This window comes from Peromyscus leucopus, chromosome 11 (assembly GCF_004664715.2).
Source record: "Peromyscus leucopus breed LL Stock chromosome 11, UCI_PerLeu_2.1, whole genome shotgun sequence".
Classification (NCBI taxonomy): Eukaryota; Metazoa; Chordata; class Mammalia; order Rodentia; family Cricetidae; genus Peromyscus; species Peromyscus leucopus.
In genome coordinates, this window is record NC_051072.1 from 48,158,318 (window position 1) to 48,177,817 (window position 19,500).

General features: G+C 40.5%; 1 protein-coding gene across 2 annotated transcripts in view; it reads left to right on the top strand.

Moving 5' to 3' along the window:
- The first annotated feature begins 276 nt into the window (after positions 1 to 276).
- Rad17 (RAD17 checkpoint clamp loader component) overlaps positions 277 to 19,500 on the top strand; it is a 29,470-nt gene continuing 10,246 nt past the window's right edge. The window contains exons 1-10 of one of the 2 annotated variants that reach the window (XM_028884845.2): positions 277 to 571; positions 1,508 to 1,611; positions 4,493 to 4,750; positions 6,142 to 6,225; positions 14,412 to 14,568; positions 15,509 to 15,645; positions 16,009 to 16,061; positions 16,191 to 16,316; positions 16,555 to 16,624; positions 18,151 to 18,262. In XM_028884845.2, coding sequence (XP_028740678.1) covers positions 1,570 to 1,611; positions 4,493 to 4,750; positions 6,142 to 6,225; positions 14,412 to 14,568; positions 15,509 to 15,645; positions 16,009 to 16,061; positions 16,191 to 16,316; positions 16,555 to 16,624; positions 18,151 to 18,262 — 1,039 coding nt within the window. In that variant the 5' untranslated portion in view covers positions 277 to 571; positions 1,508 to 1,569. The remainder of the gene's footprint in view (positions 572 to 1,507; positions 1,612 to 4,492; positions 4,751 to 6,141; positions 6,226 to 14,411; positions 14,569 to 15,508; positions 15,646 to 16,008; positions 16,062 to 16,190; positions 16,317 to 16,554; positions 16,625 to 18,150; positions 18,263 to 19,500) is intronic. The other variant, XM_028884846.2, reaches the window with a different exon arrangement.

A 19,500-nucleotide genomic window follows, 5' to 3' on the forward strand; every position in this document is an offset into this window, starting at 1 on the left:
TGCGGCTCGCTCTCCTCCAGGCCCCGCGCGGTGCTTCCCGACGCACTCTTCAGGGCCCCCCCGCTTGAGCACGCACCGATGACTCCCCGGCCTTGGGTGCAACGCGCCAAGCATCGGAGGCTGGGAGCCGGGCCACCGCGCTGGCCTGCAATTTGTTTGGGTCAGGCAGTACGCTGGACGCCTACACCACTCGCTCGGCCGCCCGCCCCCGCCCCTCCGTCTGCGTCGCGGGAAGCGCCGCGGGTCAGGAAGGTCCCCCGGGAGGCGGGTCCTCCTGGAAGCCTGCGGCGGAGCTGGGAGGGCCGGGCCGCTCGCTCGCTGCCCTTCCGCAGGGAGTAGATCTCGGACTCCTTCGTTCCGCCCACGAGGGGACGCGGCTCCGAGACAGTAAGGCGGCCGCGGCTTCGGCTGTGTTTATGAATGTCCTTAGAGGCGCGAGGCCGGCTTCGTCTTCACGCCTACCTGGGCTGTCCTTCCGGATGGACTGGTGTAGGATGTGGGTGTAGGAGGAGCCCTGGTCTGGAGGTGTCAGTTCTGCTCGCTGGTGGTTGCGGAATTGCCTAGGACTGATGTGCGTGCTCAGTGTCCCCTGTGCAGTGTGTGGGGTGGAGGGGGACCGGCTAGGGATAGTCCTGAAGGTCTCGTTTATGTCCAGCGTATTTTACGAGCCTGGTACCATCTGGGACAGTTGTCTTGTTTATTGAAGGAGGAGATTGTCAGTCTTGTTTTCCAAGAGTCCAGACCAATAACATCATTGAGTATCTTTTATTTAGACGAGTATAAATTTTTAAGTAGATGTTCTTGTTCCCTTTTGAAACGTCAGGCTCTAACCCTAAATGATATAAGGGGAGAGGATTTGTTTTATTAAGTGGGACAATTTTTAAGTGTGTGGGCTGTGTGTGTCTTCAACTCTAAAATAGACCGGTGCACCTTCCAATATCCAAAGTGAGTAATGAACCCGACTTCATTGTATTTTTGTAAATCCACCGTACTTTGCAGCTTGATTTGAAATAAGAATTCCAGCATGAGCCGGGTGGTGGTGCTGCATACCTTTAATCCCAGCACTCAGGAGGCAGAGGCAGGTGGAGCTCTGTGAGTTCAAGGCCAGCCTGGTCTACAGAGTAAGTTCCAGGGCAGCCAGGACTGTTTCACAGAGAAACCCTGTCTCGAAAAACTTAAGAAAAAAAAAATCAGCTTGAAAACTGCTCATAATGGGATTACTTTTTCTTTATAACAAAAGTTAAGTTCATAAATATGTGGTTTTCTGTTTCATTCATCATTGAGCTTATGTGAAAAACTTCTTATACCACCACAGATTGATTATCAGGTAAAACTATAATCATTTAAACTAAAATTTACTTTAGGATTTTAACATATTTACTCTGTTTTTTTTTTATTAGTTCTTGAGCCCCTGTTATGTGGCTGATTGCACATTTAAATACTGGTTATTATAATTCTGTATTTACAGTTTTTCCTAATTTGAGATGTTTTTATTCTTTTCCCCCAGGTGGATTATACTTCATTGTACTCCAGATTGTATGCTACTGATGGGAACTATTAAAGTTTATAATGTCAGAAACTTTCCTTAGACCAAAGGTATCTTCCACAAAGGTATGATAAATATAAAATGGCCTTGTAGTAATTGCCTAAAGACAATGACAAAAAGTTATATTTGGTCTCAGTGACTAGTGATGGTCCAATGACTATTGTAATTAGTGATCTAGAAACTGGTAATAAGCTGCAAAACAACCAGAACCTTTATTCTGAAAAAGCCTTCAAAAAAAAATTTTTTTTTTTTTTTTTTTCCCCAAAAACAGAGTTTCTCTGTGTAGACCTGGCTGCCTTGGAACTAACTCACTGTGTAGATTAGGTTGGCTTCTGTTTCCCTGAGTTGCTGGGACTAAAGGCTTGAACCATGATGCCCAGTTTTGAAAAAGCATTTGTAGTCCCAGTTACAAAGAGTAGCACTTTTGAAGAGAAGAGAGAGTTAGGTGTGTGGTAATTGGTTAGTTTAGCCACAGGCTCTACCTCTTAGAAGTCATGAAGTTCAGTGTGTGTGTGTGTGTGTGTGTGTGTGTGTGTGTGTGTGTGTGTGTGTTTTGTTTTTTTGTTTTTCCCCAGCAAGATAGGAATTTGGGTGTGAGAGGAGTCCAAATAGTATCACAGGAAAGAAAGGCAGCTGGGAGCTGTTTCCCTAAGGGTGGCTCCAATTTTTCTCTGATTTCAAGTAAATCATGTAACTTTGCTGTTTTTCTCATGGTAGATGGAATTAAGAAAGAAAACTGTAATTAGGCAGTGGTGGCACAAGAACTAAAATTACAGTCAGGAAGCAGCAGTAGCAGCAGCAGCAGCAGTAGCGCACACCTTTAATCCCAGCACACGGGAGGCAGAGGCAGGTGGGTCTCTGAGTTTGAGACCAGCCTGGGCTACAGAGCGAGATCCAGGACTGGTGCCAACGCTACACAGAGAAACCCTGTCTACAAAAACAAAAAAAGAAATAAAACTACAAAATGTATAAATAACATACAAATCAATATTCTTATCAGAAAGTTTAGCATAAACCTGTTTTCATGTACTTTTAAATACAGAAGAAAGAAAAAAATTATAGTAACATTGCCAATCTCTTTGGCAAAGAAAAAAATGAATCAGCTGGTTATGACTGCATTTTTTTCTCCATAACTTTTTTTTTCTTTTTGTGATAATCTTCCTGACCTGACAAGAGTAAAGTGTAAATTAGCATTGATAAAGCAGTTATCAGCCCACATTTTCCCCCTAGAAGCCTTGTTTCCACCTCCAGTTTTGGACTCTACCTCTGAGAAGAGCATTATCTAACAAAGAGTTCACAACTGTAATTAAGTCCCTCCTTTGTTTATCACTCTCCATCTTAAGGGTCAAGTCTGAAGCCAAGGCCTAGTGATGCCAGGCAAGCATGCTACTGCTCAGCAATGTCCCTGACCCAAGCAGAGCACCTTTGAAGAAAATATAACCTTGGTTCCTCCTCATTAGTCAGGCAGGAAATTTCAAAAGCCAGGTGACAAGTTAGATTGTTTTTCTAGATTTATAGTAGAGTATTAAGAAAATCCATTCTTAAAACTTTTGTTTGTTTGCCGGGCGGTGGTGGCGCACGCCTTTAATCCCAGCACTTGGGAGGCAGAGCCAGGAGGATCTCTGTGAGTTCGAGGCCAGCCTGGGCTACCAAGTGAGTTCCAGGAAAGGCGCAAAGCTACACAGAGAAACCCTGTTTCGAAAAAACCAAAAAAAAAAAAAAAAAAAAAAAAAAAAAAAAAAAAAAAAAACTTTTGTTTGTTTGGTTTTGAGTTTTTGAGGTAGATCCTTATTATGTAGAGCAGAAGATCTTCAAACTTGCTGCCATCCTCTTGTCTCTGTCTCTCCAAAGCTGGACTGAGAAGCTAGTGTGACCATACTGAGACATTTAAAAAAACTTCATTATCTTAAAAACCACCTTAGTACTGTTATTTTTGGCTAAAATTGCTCAATTTACCATTTTTTTCTTCAAGACAGGGTTTCACTGTGTAACAGCCCTGGCTGTCCTGGAACTCGATCTATAGACCAGGATGGCCTCAAACTCACAGGAATCCTCCTGCCTCTGCTTCCTGAATGCTGGGATCAAAGGTGTGCACCACTTTGCCCAGCTTTTACAAAGGTTTTTTAAGAAAAGGAAGTAAAAGAAGGAAACATGGGAAGGTTAGCACTTTCTTTTTCCTTTTTTCAAGACAGGGTTTCTCTGTGTAGTTTTTGGTGCCTGTCCTGGATCTCACTCTGAGACCAGGCTAGCCTTGAACTCACAGAGATCCACCTGGCTGTGCCTCCTTAGTGCTGGGATTAAAGGCATGTGCTACCACCGCCCAGCAAGGTTAGCACTTTCTTTTTTTTGTTTGTTTGGTTTTTCAAGACAGGGTTTCTCTGTGTAGCTTTGCGCCTTTCCTGGCACTCACTTGGTAGCCCAGGCTGGCCTCGAACTCACAGAGATCCGCCTGCCTCTGCCTCCCAGTGCTGGGATTAAAGGTGTGCTCCGCCCAGCCTGCAAAGTCTTAAAACTAATATGGGCCTTAATACAGTTCCTACTCAGGAGACAGAGGTGGAAGATCCCTGTGATTTCAAGGCCAGCTGGGTCTACAGAGTGAATTCTAGGACAGCCAGGGCTACACAGAGAAACCGTGTGTCAGAAAATCAAAAATAAGAAAATTGCAAAAAGAAGAAAGCAAGCAGAAGTTGAAGTGCTGAGTGTGGTGGCAGCATGCCTGTAATTCTAGTCCGTGAGAGGCTGAGACAGGAGCAGCTCCAGTGCAAGGCTGTCCACGGCTGCAGTGTGCCTTCTGGGTCAGCTCGAGCAGGACCCTGTTCAGAGAATGCTGACAGGGAGAGAGACCATTTGTAGGACTCGAAGGGTTCTAATCACATTTCTGAAGTAGTTCAGTTGCATAGGGCGTAGGTATAAAATCGTAGTAATTGCAGTCTCCTTCCTTTGCAGGTAACAGACTGGGTAGACCCGTCGTTCGATGATTTTTCAGCCACTACTGCCATCACTACTGTCACTGCTTCCTCTTTAGCTTTGAATAATTCCAGTCACAGAAGAAAAAGTCTGTCCTCCACATTAGAAAGTAACAGATTGCCGTCTCGAAAAAGAGGAACGCTGTCTCCTTTACAACAGACTTATGGTGTAGAAACTTCAAAAGAGGATCTGTCTGACAATGAGCCATGGGTGGATAAATATAAACCAGAAACTCAGGTACGCATTGGAGATCATAAAAAAATGCCTTTGCCGTTTTAGGATGGATGAGCATGGATAGCAGAGAAAGATGTTTTCAGTTTTATTCATAAGATTTTTTTTTTTTTCCTTTTTTTTGGTTTTTTTCCGAGACAGGGTTTCTCTGTGTAGCTTTGGTACTTTTCCTAGAACTCACTTGGTAGCCCAGGCTGGCCTCGAACTCACAGAGATCCGCCTGCCTCTGCCTCCTGGAGTGCTGGGATTAGAGGTGTGCGCCACCGCCGCCGCTGTCCGGGGCCTCATAAGAATTTTTTAGCTTGCTGTTGCTTTAATCCCATTAACTCAGGAGGCTGGCAGACCTAGTGAGTTCAAGGCCAGCCTTGTCTACACAGCAAGCTCCAGGAAAGCCAGGGCTATAAAGAGGGACCCAGTCACCAAAAAAAAAAAAAGTAAAATTAAGTAGAAGAAAATATATATGTATTTTAATGTTTAAAGGCTGTGATACTACCAAGTTATTCTGTAGTTATACCATCTTTTCTCTGTCTTTAACCTAGACTAGAATTTACAGATGTGGTACCCTTCTCTGTCTCCCCGCCCCCAGAATATAATGCTGAATAATATAACAGACATTAAAAAATTTTAAAAATTGCCATACAGTGTATTGGCATGAGGATAGGTTTTTTTCCATATTAGTGTAAAAATTGAGGGTCTGGAGAAAGATGGCTCAGCAGTTAAAAGCACTGGCTGTTCTTCCAGAGGACCCAGATTCCATTCCAGGCACCCACAGGATAGCTCACAACCATCTGTAAGTCCAGTTCCAGGGGATTTGATACCCTCTGAGTGTATGAGGTATAATGCATTAATATACAGATGTGGGCAAAACACCCATACACATAAAATGAGTAATATAAAAGACTGAACTGATGAGGAGGCTGAGAAGGGTACAGGCAAGCACATGTTGTTAGGAGAGAACAGACTCCTGCAAGCTGTTGGCAACCTCCCCCCCAAAAAAACAAATAAATGTAAAAAAAAATAAAAATTTAAGTATAATCAAAAGACCCTATTGTTATAACAGAGCACATTACTGTTTTGCAACTACTTTTTAATTTATTCATTTTTTTATTTTATGTGTGAGTGTTTTGCCTGTATGTATGTATGTGCATCGCTAGTGTGCCTGGTGCACATAGAGGCGGAAAGTATCAGATCCCTTGGAACTGGAATTCAAGATGGCTGTAAATCACCATGTAGGAGCTGGGAATCAGCCCAGGTCCTCTGGAAGAGCAGCGAGTGCTCTCTGAGCTATCTCTTCAGCTCCCGTTTGCAGCTTTTTGTTCACTAGAATGTTCATATTAGAAGGTGCTGACAGGTTTAAAATGTTTTAAAACGTTTTTAATCTCAAATTTTTATCTTAGCATGAACTTGCTGTGCATAAGAAGAAAATTGAAGAGGTTGAAACCTGGTTAAAAGCTGAAGTCATAGAAATGAAGCCAAAACAGGTAAATTAGTAAGAAATGCATTAAAAATATTTAGCATTATGTGTTTTCTGACTTATGTTAATCTTTTTTTCTTCCTCTTTCTTGAGACAGAGTCTCACACTATGTAGCCCTGGCTAGCCAGGTTGGCCTCACGCTAATAGAAATCTGACTGCCCCTGTCCTCAGAATGCTGGGATTAAAGATAGGCTCACTATGTAGCCCAGGCTTCTCTGGAACTGATTGTGTAACCTAGCATGGCCTTGAATTTATGTTCCACCTGCCTCATCCACATTTTGGGATTATAAGCATGAGCCACCTTGCCTTGCAAGAAGCTTTAAAAGGGGGCTGGAGCTCAGTGGTTAAGAGCACTGGCTGCTCTTCTGGAGATCCTGAGTTCACTTCCCAGCAACCACATAGTGGTTCACAACCATCTGTAATGAGATGTGGTGCCCTCTTCTGGCCTGCAGTCATATATGCAGGCAGAACACTGTATACATAATAAATAAATCCTTTTTTTTTTTTTTTTTTTTTAAGCTTTTTTAAAAAAATTGTTTATTTATCATGTACACCTTTGCACCAGAAGAGGGCATCAGATCCCACCATAGATGGTTGTGAGCCACCTTGTGATTGCTCAGAATTGAACTCAAGACCTCTGGAAGAGCAGCTAGTGCTCTTAACTTCTGAGCCTTCTCTCCAGCCCCAAGAAGCTAGTTTTTTATGATCACTTTGTTTATATATCTTCATATTACCTTCAACAACAGTTTCCTGATTTGTTATTTCTGTCCTCTCTAATAAAGAAGTCTCTTCTGGGGGCCAGGAGACGGTTCAGTGGGTAAAGGCTCTTAGACAGCCTGAGTCCATATAGTAAGCCAGTGGAGGTGCTAGTGCTTTTAGTGCATCTCATTATTTCACAGTGAAGCAAGCCGGGAATCTACATAGTAATGGTTTTAAAAAAAACAACTAACTATATCCTTTAAAAAAACCTAATTATACCTAAACCTAGCTGTTTAGTCCTCAATAATGTTAACCTGATGTTTTGTTTCACTTCCTTATTCCACAATTATTCTTAGCCCCTCCTTTTAAGGTAGTCTATTTTCTCTTCCTCTTGATCTTTTAAAATTTGAGGTCATTTCTTTACAATATACCCTCCTTTTCCTCTTAAGTTATATATTAAATAAAAACTGACATTTCAGCCAAGTGTGTTGGTACACACCTTTAATCCCATCACTTGGAAGTCAGAGTCAGGAGAATCTCTTGAGTTCAAAGCCATGCTGGTTTACGTAACAAGTTCTAGGCCAGCCATGATTACATAGTGAAACCCTGTCTCAAAACAACACCAGGCAGGGCAGTGGTGGGTGTATGCTTCTAATCCTAGCACTCAGGAGGCAGAAGCAGGAGGATCTCTGAGTTCCAGGACAGCCAGGGTTACGTAGAGAAACCCTGTCTTAAAAACAGAACAAAAACCAAAATGCCCTGATATTTCAGTCAGACTTTGAGATAGTACACAGTGCCTTAACATCTTACCCTTTTATTTTGTTATTTTGGGTGCTTTGGACCTCACTTTAAACTTTTTTTTTTTGGGGGGGGGAGGAGTTAGAGACAGGGTTTCTCTGTATAGTTTTGGTGCCTGTCTTGGATCTGTGTAGACCAGGCTGGCCTCGAACTCACAGAGATCCTCCTGGCTCTGCCTCCCGAGTGCTGGGATTACAGGTGTGCACCACCACCGCCTGGCTGTTTCCTTTTCTTAATCTTGTCTCTTTTAATTTTTTTTTCTATAAGACATTGACTTAATTGAGGAGATCAGGCCTGTTGACAATAAAAGCCTCATCTCTGGATTATGGGTTTGACTTGTTTCCTCTGACCCTGGGTAACCTGTGTCCTGTTTTTGTATTTTCCAAATCTTTGTTTTGTCCTCTTTGAAACTTGGTCTCACTAAATTGCCCAGGTTAGAATTAAACTTCCGCACTCAAATATTCCCACTTGAGCCTCCTCAGTAACTGGGTTAATAGGGTTGGTTAGATTCAGATAGAACCTTTCAGTATGAGCCATCTGTCACGATGCATGTTCTATATTATGATGCATCAGGAAGTGGATGGTTCTGTTTTTTTCTTTGCCATGGTAGGACCAATCACTGTTTTAAATCAGCCAGGCAGGCACTGTACCGTCACTGAGCTACATCCTCAGAACATTGTTATTGCTAGAGTTGGGATTTTGTAGTTGGGCTTTTTTTGTAGGACTTTCTTTGGACCGCCAGCCCCCAAATAATGACGTGGAGACTTATTATTAATTATGAAAGGTTGGCCTTAGTTTAGGCTTTTCCCATTAGCTCTTATAACTTAAATTAACCCGCTTCTATTCCTCTACGTTTTGCCATGTGGCTCTTTACCTCTCCTCCATTCTGTATGTCCAACTCCCTCCGTGTCTCACTGGCATCTCTTGAGTGCCCTGCCTAATCTGTCCTGCCTAGCTATTGGCTGTTCAGCTTTTTATTAGACCAATCACAGCAAAGTATCTTCACACATTGTAAACAAATATACTGCAACAGGATTTCACTGTGTTCCCTAGGCTAGGCTTGAATTCCTGGGCTTATGAATCTCACTACCTCAGATTCCTGAGTGCTGATACTATATAAACGTGCACATAGCACCAGGCTTCTCCTGCTGTGTGTGATGTTTAGTTTGGTCACTAGAGTAGGGAAGAAACAGTCTTTATGTACAACTACAGGAGAAATAATACACAGATAGCTTGAACATAAAAACAGGTTATAATTCAAAAGTCCAGGGTTATTCAAAACTGGAAAATATTTTCTCTGTAGAAAGTAGTAAAAATGATAACATTTCCCAATAAGCCCCTTTAAGCCAAATAATAGCTGAATTATACATATAAATATTGATTAGATTCTGGGATACAGAAGAAACCTATCTTCATCTGTTCAGAGAGCTGTGTTTTATTTAAGTTGTGTAAATGAGATTCCTATTCAGGGAAGAAACAGTCTTAACACTTCATTGTAGAATACCTTTCTCTCTCAGCTGCCCTGTAATCTTTGAGGAGATACACTGGTAGCATGTGAGTGCACAGTTCCTTGGTGATTTTTCTCCTATGTGTTTTAGAGTCCATTTTCAGTCCTTTCCTGAATCACTGATTAAGGCTGTGAAATGTCTGTTTTCAATATTCTGTTATTTCTATTGTTAACAGATAGCTTTCTGTAAAAGAAAATCTGCCATCACTAACTAAGGCTGGTTAGTCACTTTAAAACACAGCCCAACTGAAGAATCAGAATGAATTTAAAATCTTATCCTGTAACTTTTTATAAAGAGTTATTTATTTTTCTTGTATGTGTATGAGTGTTTTGCCTGATTGTATGTTTGCATCACATGTATGCCTGGTAGCCTTAGAGGCCATAAGAGGGCATCAGTTCCCTGGAACTGGAGTTTTAGACAGTTGTGACCCACACCAGGTGGTTACAGGAAGTAGAACCCAGGTCTTCTCGAAGAGAATTCAGTGCTTTTAACCCCTGAGCTACCTCTCCAGCCCAGTTTTGAAATAGACTTTTAAAAACAACATTTAAAAACAACTTTAGAGATTACCCTGTACCCTGTGCCATATGAACATTTCCCACTAAGTGGAACATTTGTTAGTATTAATGTTGATGAACGATGAACTTATATTGACTTGTCATTAACAGGCCACTTCCATTGCTTAAGTTAGGGCTTCCTTTTAATTTTCAACTTCAGAGTGAAAGAGTTAATGTTTTAGTTGTTTTGAAAGGAAAGATTCTCCTCCTCATTTTTGTGTGTGGTACTGTATGTACAAGGGCTTTATCCTAGAGGGCCATCCTCCTTTTTTTAAAGATTGAGACATGGTCTCACCTTATAGCCCATTCTGGCTTGGAGCTCACCATGTAGTTTAAATTGTCCTTGAATGCACAGCAGTCTTTCCAACTTGGCCTCCAACTGCTGGGATTATAGGTACGAGCTACCACACCTGGCAGTGATGGACCTCTTATATCCATGGTGTTTAAAATGTGTTTTTGGTCATCCTCCTACCCACAGCTAATAGTTTAGATTGTTCAGTGTCCGCTTTATTTTTTCCCTTAGGACTCTATTATTATTAGAGTGCGATTTTTTTTTTCCTTTTTTGGTTTTTTGATACAGGGTTTTTGTGTAGCCCTGGCTGTCCTTGAACTAGCTGGGTAGAACAGGCTGGCTTCGAACTCAGAAATCCACCTACCTCCGCCTCAGATTAAAGGCGTGTACCACCACGACCTGCTAGAGTGCACTCTTAATACTCCCTATTATGACTTAAGCTTACAGAAGTATTACTGTTGGACATGAGTATACATTTTTATGTGTTGAAAAAGTATTTTATTTATTTTTATAATGGTGTTGGGTATTGAACCCAAGGCCTTGTATATGTGTTTGATAAAAGTTTCAATGATACTAGTAATTGCAAGACACTCTTTTAAAAAAGAAAAAAGTAACTTGGTAATTTCTGATTTATTTTAGTCAACTTAAATTACCTTAGAAAATTGCCATTGGCCTGGAGAGATATTGCTTAGTGGTTGATGGCATTTGCTAGTCTTTCAGAGGATCCAAGTTTAGTTCCCAGCCCTCAACAGTTTAGTTCACAGACTGTAACTTCAACTCCAGGGGATCCAATGCCCTCTTCTTGTCTTTGTAGGCACACATACATGATGTAGATGTAGCAGGAATCTTAAAAGTTCTTATTAATAAAATCAAACCTGAGCCAGGTATTGGGGTGAACTGGAAGAACAGAGAACCAGAACAAGCCACAGCTAACCTCACCTTGCTGGATCCTCAGCTGCTCTTGTTTCCTCAGACTGGAGGCCTCTGAATCCTCATCCAGAATGGCTCTCAGCTAAAATGTGCTGCTAGAAGCCTGAAAGCTTAACCAGCCAAATGCTGCTAGTTTCTGGTCCTCACGCCTTATATACCTTTCTGCTTTCTACCACCACTCCCTGGGATTAAAGGCTTGCTTTCTGGGATTAAAGGCGTGATGAGTCACCATGCCTGTCTGTATCCTTGAACACATGAATTTCTGCCTCTGGAATGCTAGGATTAAAGGCGTGTGCTACCACTGCCTATCCTTTATGTTTAATATTGTGGCTTCTCTGTCTCTGACCCCAGATAAGTTTATTAGCAAATATAATATTAGGGGGAATACGATACTACATTTCCTCTCTTTTTGTCTAAAATTTAAAAAAGCTTATAACTAATACAAAAAAAAATTATATCCAGTAAGTATATACAATATACACAGTCAAGATTACATTAACGATGTCTAGTCCATTAACATTTGACAGATTCAGATAAAAAACTCCATTTTATATATGTTAACAATGTCCAGTCCAGTAACACTGATAAACTCAAAAAATTTCATTACTTATCCTATTTAAAACAAGTAGCTCCTTTTTAAAAGTATTTTTTCTTTTCATAATAGATTCAGTAATCTCCCTTTTATCATTTTTATATCTTCCCCTTTTTCTTTTCAGTGTAGATTCAGTGATCTACCTATTTATCCTATTATTTCTTTATCTTTTTTCTCAAAGTAGATTCGATGATCTATCTCATATCTATATTCTCTTTTCCTTTTTGCTTTCTAGGGGTGAAGATATCTTTAGGGAATCATGAAAAGAAAAAATTTAGGTTAATTGTCAAGTCCTGTATCATTTGTCCAGTCTCTGTATAATAGGAAATTTCAGGGCTTGTCTCAAGTCCTTGCTTGAGTAGTCTGTCAGGCTGGATCATCTCAGCTAGTCATCTCGACATTGTCCTGAGTAGTTTGTAGTCCAAAGCAGATCTTTTCGTAGTGTTAATCAGCTTAATGGCTTTACCATTGTCCATATGGAATCATCATTGTGGGATCCTGTCATCTTTTTGAAGATTTCAAAGTCATTGTTAGGCGTGGTCATGGTTCCCTGTAGACATTTTTTTTTTTTTGGATACCTCCTCTGTGGTTTGGTGTAATCACAGTCTGATAAATGTCTGTCTCTTGGAACCATGAATGTTCTTCCCTAGAAGAGAATATCTTCACAGCAATTTCTCCCCACCATTTGTCTTACCAAACTTTTCCACACTGACCTTTGTCGATGCTTTCTTGTAACACGATGGTCCTGGCAATTCTCTGAACCAGCAGCAGTAAACCCTTTGTCCCAGGTAGCAGCATCATCACAGTCACCAACACAATGAGAAGAAGTCAGCAACTCGGAGTAGCAGCCGCTGCCTCCATGGTCCCACCACTGTTTGTGGTTCGGTCTGGGCCGAAGCTTCTCCCAAGCCTCCTAGGCTGGCCTCAAACTCGGGATCCTCCTGCCTCTATCTCCTTCAGTAAATCCTACCGGTGTGTGCCACTGCAACCGGCCAAGTGTAGCTCAGATCTGAGCTCGGGCCCACAAGGCCACAGGCAAACAACTTTTTCATGAATTCATACCACAAATGTTGGGCACCAGATGTAGCAGGAATCTTAGAAGTTCTTATTAATAAAATCAAACCTGAGGCCAGTTATTGGGGTCAATGCTGGTAGATCAGAGAGACGGAATAAGCCATAGCTACCTCACCTCGTCAGATTCTCAGCTGGTCTTGTCTCCTCAGACTGGAGGCCTCCGAGTCCTCATCCAGAGGACACTTAAACACACACATATACACACATAAATAAAAGTAATCTTGGGTGGGGGAATCTTGTAAGTATTCCGAAATTACTGACATTATTATTTATTTATTTTATTTTTTTTAAGACATGATTTCTCTGTGTAGCCATGGCTGTCCTGGAACTCACTCTATAGACCAGGCTGGCCTCAAACTCAGAGATCCTGCCTCTGCTTCGTGAGTGTTGGAATTAAAGGTGAGTGCCACCACCATCTAGCTAGATTTTAATTTTTCATGGTATCTTTCCTTCAAAATATGGTAAAGCAACCAGGCATGGTGGAACAGGCCTTTAATTCCAGATCTCTCTGAGTTTGAGGCCAGGACTACATAGTGAGATTCTGTCTCAGCCTCCAAAAAAAAAAAAAAAAAAAAAAAACATGGTAAAGCTGTGTAACAGGTGCTGGAGTAGTCAATATTCTGATTGAGATTCTTGAGAGAAACTACCTTGTAAATCTCTGACTGAACACAAAATTTCTGGACTGTGGCTCTACTTCCTGTTTTAGAAACTAGACACCACCATATTTCATGAAAAAAAACAGTATCTCCCACACATGAGCTTTCTTCCTATTTTTATTGATCTGTTTGAAAGTGTCATCGGTTCTCATTATCACAGTAGCTGTGCTTTGTAAAGTTGCTAACTTAGAAAATATTGTCCTATTAAAAATACTGGTGTAATGCCAGGCCATAGTGCACGTCTTTGATCCCAGCACTCGGGAGGCAGAGGCAGGTGGATCTCTGTGAGTTCAAGGCCAGCCTGGCCTACCAAGAGAGTTTCAGGATAGCCAGGACTGCACAGAGAAACCCTGTCTTGAAAAACCAAAAGTAAGTAAATAAATAAAGTACAGTTGTAGATTTCTTTTTTTTTTTTTCTTTTTGGTTTTTCGAGACAGGGTTTCTCTGTAGCTTTGCGCCTTTCCTGGAACTCGCTTTGGAGACCAGGCTGGCCTCGAACTCACAGAGATCCGCCTGCCTCTGCCTCCCGAGTGCTGGGATTAAAGGCGTGCGCCACCACCGCCCGGCAATTTCTGTAAGCCTCTAGTCAGTTTCTGTAAGACTTTTGTCAGCCTGGCATTTTATTCTGCTCTTGTTTTGGAATATGTTCAGGGGCAGGGGAGTCGAACCAGAGTCTCAGATAGTCTAAGCAGGTGTTCTACCTGTAAGCTTCACACTCAGCCCCAGCTAGTGGAAGCCAGGGATCTATCCTTATGCTTATGGAGCAAACATTTTCCTTCCAGCCCCTTCAGTTGAATTTTATGAATTCAGCCTCTAAGAGTCCTGTTTCATATCTTGTGTTCTTTGTAGCTAAAGTTCAATTGTTTTAATTTAGTTATTAAGTTGTCTTTGAGAAATATACAGTATAGGACTTGAGGAATTTTCAGAAGGAAACAATCGTCTCAATTCATCTGAAGTTTAGTTTTGAAATTTGTTTATATTAGGTATTTAATAGACCTTTTGTAGGAATAATAAGTGCTAGGAAAAACTTAAAAATTGTGTTGCATTCTAGTAATTGTGGATTTTAATTAGTGTTTGTATTTGGTTTCAGGGTGGGTCTATTTTACTAATAACAGGCCCTCCAGGATGTGGGAAGACAACTACTGTAAAAATACTATCAAAGGAGCATGGGATCCAAGTGCAAGAATGGGTTAATCCCGTTTCACCAGACTTCCAAAAAGATGATTACAAGGAGTTACTTAACTTAGGTAAGTTCTGCTGTAAAGGTGCTAGAGCTTGCAAAGAAAGCTTTCCTTAATGAAACTCCAGGTCAAGTGATAGAGCACGTTTTCTTCCCATTCTTGTCAGTTTGAGGAGAAAGTGAGATGCCTGAACTAAAGGGGAGAAAGGGGTTCTTAGGAAATTAAATTTAAACTCTTTTCTCAGATAACAAGCTGATTTTTGTTTTTTAATTTATTTTTACATTTATTTATTGATTTTGTGCTTGTGTGCGTGTACACATATGTATGCACAAACTTGTACATGCCATGGCTTGCATGTGGAAGTCAGTTCTCTCCTTTCACTGTAGGTTCTGAGCCTGCCCAGTTTTTGCTGTTTTGAGACAGTGTTCTTGTACCTAAGTTTGCCCCAAACTTGTGATCCTCCTGCTTCCGCTTCCCATGCGCTGGGATTATAGGCATGTGGCATCACCCTGGGTTTATAGGGTCTCAGATTTTCATTATTTATGGAGTTCTAAACTGTAAGCTTTTTTGTTTCAGTATCAGTCAAGCCCTCAGGTTTTTTGCTTGCATGTATGTCTGTGTACCACATGTGTGCTTCTGCCCACCAGAGGCTGAAAGAGAACATTGGCTCCCTTGAATTGGCAATACAGGCAGTTACAAGCTGTCATGGGAGTGCCAAGAATTAACCCCGAGTCCTCACTCTTAACTGCTGAGCCGTATCTACAGCCCAGCCGCTGTTTTTGAAGTCATTTAACTTTGTGTTACTTTCATTGGAATAGAAAAATTATTCTTGTCCATCATACCTGTCTTTTGAAATGATATTTTAAATTTAAACCATTTAAAATAATTTTAAGGTAGTCTTCAGTATTGTAAGTTGTATCATATAAGTGAATTTGATGTATATAGTATATGTATAATGTTAATGTATATGATTTGAAAATAAAGTGATAAATGTATTTCCTTTCAGAATCGAAAGTCTACATCGTTCCATACCAGTCTCAGATAGCAGTCTTCAATGACTTCCTGTTAAGAGCCACCAAGTATAGCAAACTGCAGATGCTCGGAGAAGACCTGACAACTGATAAGAAGATAATTCTGGTCGAAGTAAGGACAGCTTTTAAAATCCTGCTAGAACTGTTGTGTAAACAGTTGTGAGACACACTATAATGGCTTTGTGGTAGCAGAGACCTGAAGGTTTTTTCAGCAATCATAAACAGAATAGCGTAGGTTCAAGTAGAGTAGCTGCATGTTAACATAGTTTTCAACTGCAGTGCCACCTGTATAGAAAAGCAAAGAGAATCTGTGGAAAGTTAACTTCCTCAGTGACAACACATTTCCTTTAATTCCTCTGAAAATTGTGATCAAGATACATTGGATAAATAATGTTTTTCCTTTACAAATGTAAGTTTAAGAATAAATATGCAATGGACTATCACTGAGCTGATATTTGTCCCATATGTTCAACAGGATCTACCTAACCAGTTTTATCGAGACTCTCATGCTCTACATGAAATTCTAAGGTTAGTGTCAGTGAAGTCCGGTGTTCTAAGACTCCACACTAGAGGTGGGGGTTGTAACTCGGTGGTAGAACATTTGCCTAGCATGAACAGCTAAATTGCTTGAATTTCAACATTATTTTGTTATTTTAGGAAGTATGTGCAGATTGGTCGGTGCCCTCTTGTATTTATAATCTCTGACAGTGTCAGTGGAGATAGCAATCAGCGATTACTCTTTCCCAAAAAGATTCAAGAGGAGTGTTCTATTTCAAACATTAGGTAAGAAATGTTTTTATGCTTTTTTTTTTTTTTTTTTTTTTTTTTTTTTTTGAGACAGGGTTTCTCTGTGTAGCCCTGGCTGTCCTAGAACTCACTCTGTAGACCAGGCTGGCCTTGAACTCAGAGATCTACCTGCCTCTGCCTCCCAAGCACTGGGATTAGAGGTATGTGCACCACCACCCAGTTTAAACTGTTTTTAAATTAATCATTTAAGCACAATCTTTTTTTCTTTTTACAGTTTCAACCCTGTGGCACCAACAATTATGATGAAGTTTCTTAATAGAATTGTGACTATAGAAGCTAGTAAGGTAAGTCTAATTTAAGACTTATATGTAGCTATGAAAAACACACTTAAATGGTATGTAACTTGGAGAAATGGTTGACACCTCAGAGTACACTCTACTGCTATAGAAATATATATCTTAGCATTCTGTCTCTTTCTGTGTGTGTGTGCATGTGTGTGTGTGTGTGTCTCACGAGTGTGAAAAGTTGGAAACAATCAGACTAGCTTCATGGTATATCTTTCCTAGCTTGTGAAGGCTCTGGTTTCCATTCCCAGTTCTGCCAAAATGCTCAAAATTGCATTAAAAAACCATGACATTAATGTAGTTGTTCCTTATTGGGGAAAATATTTGTCAAAGGCTATCAATGACATTATTTAAAGTGTTATTACACTCTTGTTTATTTTTTGTTCATGTGTATTTGTGTATGGAGAGGGCAGGTGTGCCACAGGGCACATGTGGAGGTCAGAGGACACCTTGGAGGAGTTGACTCTCCTCTTCTACCATGTGGGCTCCAGGGATGGAGCTGAGGTCATCAGGCTTGGCGGCAAGTCCCTTTACCTACTGACCTGTCTTACCAGCCCTTCACTAAATAACATTTTAAAAAATGGTAGAGATTTAAAGCTACTAACATTAAAAAAAAAAAATCACCTCAGTGGTATTAAGTAAGAATTTAAACTTACAGAAAACAAATACTATAGTTCTACCTAGATTAAAAACATTAATTCTGCCAGGCAGTGGTGGCACATGCCTTTAATCCCAGTATTTGGGAGGCAGAGGCAGGATGATCTTGTGAGTTCGAGGCCAGCCCAGTCAACAAAGTGAGTTCCAGGACAGCCAGGGCTGACACAGCAAAACCCTGTCTCAAAAACAAAACAAAAACCTCAAAAAAACATTAACTCTGCAGGTTTCATAGACTTGGAGATCTAGAATGTATTTGTAGATGCATGCACACAGAAAGTCTAGAAAGATACTCACTAAATGTTAATTCTGTGACAAAGTTTGGTTTGGGAAGACAGACAACTTTCATAAATAATTTCAATGGGTTGCAGAGATGTTTCAGTGGTTAAGAGCACTAGCTGCTTTTTCAGAGGACCTGGGTTCAGTTCCCATCACCTACATGGAAGGTCAGCTTCTGTGTCTAACTTCAGTTTCAGGGGATCAGATGCCATCTTCTGACTGCTGAGGACACTAGGCACATATGTGCACACATGCAGACAAAAACCCACAGGCATAAAACTAAAAACATACAGTAACATTTAAAAAAATGATTTTTGTCTGGGCAGTGATGGCACACACCTTTAATCCCATTGTTTTTTGAGAAAGGGTCTCTTTTAGTCATCCATGTGGGTTAGAATTTAGGATTCTTTTGCCTTAGCTTCCCACATGCCGGGACTATAGCTTTGTTCTACCATACCTGGGCTGTGCAAGTTTTTAGACATTCAAATTTGTCTATGTTTTGTATATGTTCAGTTCTCAAAACGGGTTGTAGTTTCTGTGTATGTGTTTGTGTTTTAACAAAACAGCTTTAAAATTGAATCTCTTCATTTCAGAGTGGAGGAAGAGTTGTTGTTCCTGATAAAACGTCCCTGGAGTTGCTCAGTCAAGGGTGTTCTGGTGATATCCGAAGTGCAATAAACAGCCTCCAGTTTTCTTCTTCCAAGGGTAACTCACTAGAAGACACCTTCGTAGAGCAGTGATAGGTGGCTTTCTCTTGGATAGTCAGGAGCTAAATCAGCTTCAACCTCTTTTGAGTGCCTTGGGACCAGTCCCAGGTCTTCCATAGGGTGGGCAGGCAATTTACCACAACGCTGTCTGTTCTCAGCCCAGACCGCACATGAATATGTAGTTTAGTCGCCTGTAGGTGGCACTGTCTGAAAGTTCTTAATAGAATATTCTAGAAGTAAAATAATCCATAACATTTGAACTTTTTCATAGTATTTATATGTACTCCATTAGATACAAAAAGGATCGATAAACATGGCATAGTAAAGCATAGCTCCACTAATGATGATGAGTCATGTTTTTATTCTAGTAATTATAGCCGACTGCATAGTACTTATCATAAACATTTAATAAACTATATTTACATGGTGTTGAAAAAATTGACCTTGAAACAAAAGCTGTGTTGATCTCACAAAATCTGTGTGTGTGTGCTTAATAACCATAGAAAAATGGTACCTGACACAACTAACACCAGTCTGTATGCTGTTTATTCCTGTGGAAGTATAAATGTGCTAGATTCAGTATAGGGATTAGGAGTTAGAAACCTAAAATGGGACCTTTTGAGGTCCTGACTCATTAACAGATTATTGTTTTGAACTTAGAAAGTTAAAGAGAAGAGAAAATAATGTTTATCAAGATTTATGGTGGCAATTATAAAAATCATTTACTGTTATTTTTTTACTACAAATATTTATTTGTGATGTGTATTTTGGCACATCATGTCATGCTGTGTCATGGACATCAGTTGACAATTTGAAGGGTCAATTCTCTCCTTCCTTGTGGAATCAAACTCAAGTTCTCAGTCTTGTTTAGCTGGCACTTTTACCTGATAAGTATCTCACTGGCCCATCTCAGTCTTTTACCTATAATAATTATCTTCTGCCTCCATAGAATTTCTGTGAGCGTAAAGTTAGTTATTGTGTAGCATCCATCAGAAACAGTACCTTGCACAAAACACTGAAAAAAACGAGGCGATATGATTATATTACTGTGTTATGTCTGGAAATTTGTTATACCATGAGATACTATTTTTGTGGTGTTGGGGATTATAAAACATTTTATTTTCAATAATTTAAAATTTTTTATGTGTACTGGTGTTTTGCCTGCATGTATGTCTGTGTACCACATGTGTTCTTGGAGCCCACAGAGGCCAGAAGAAGGCATCGTATTTCCTGGAT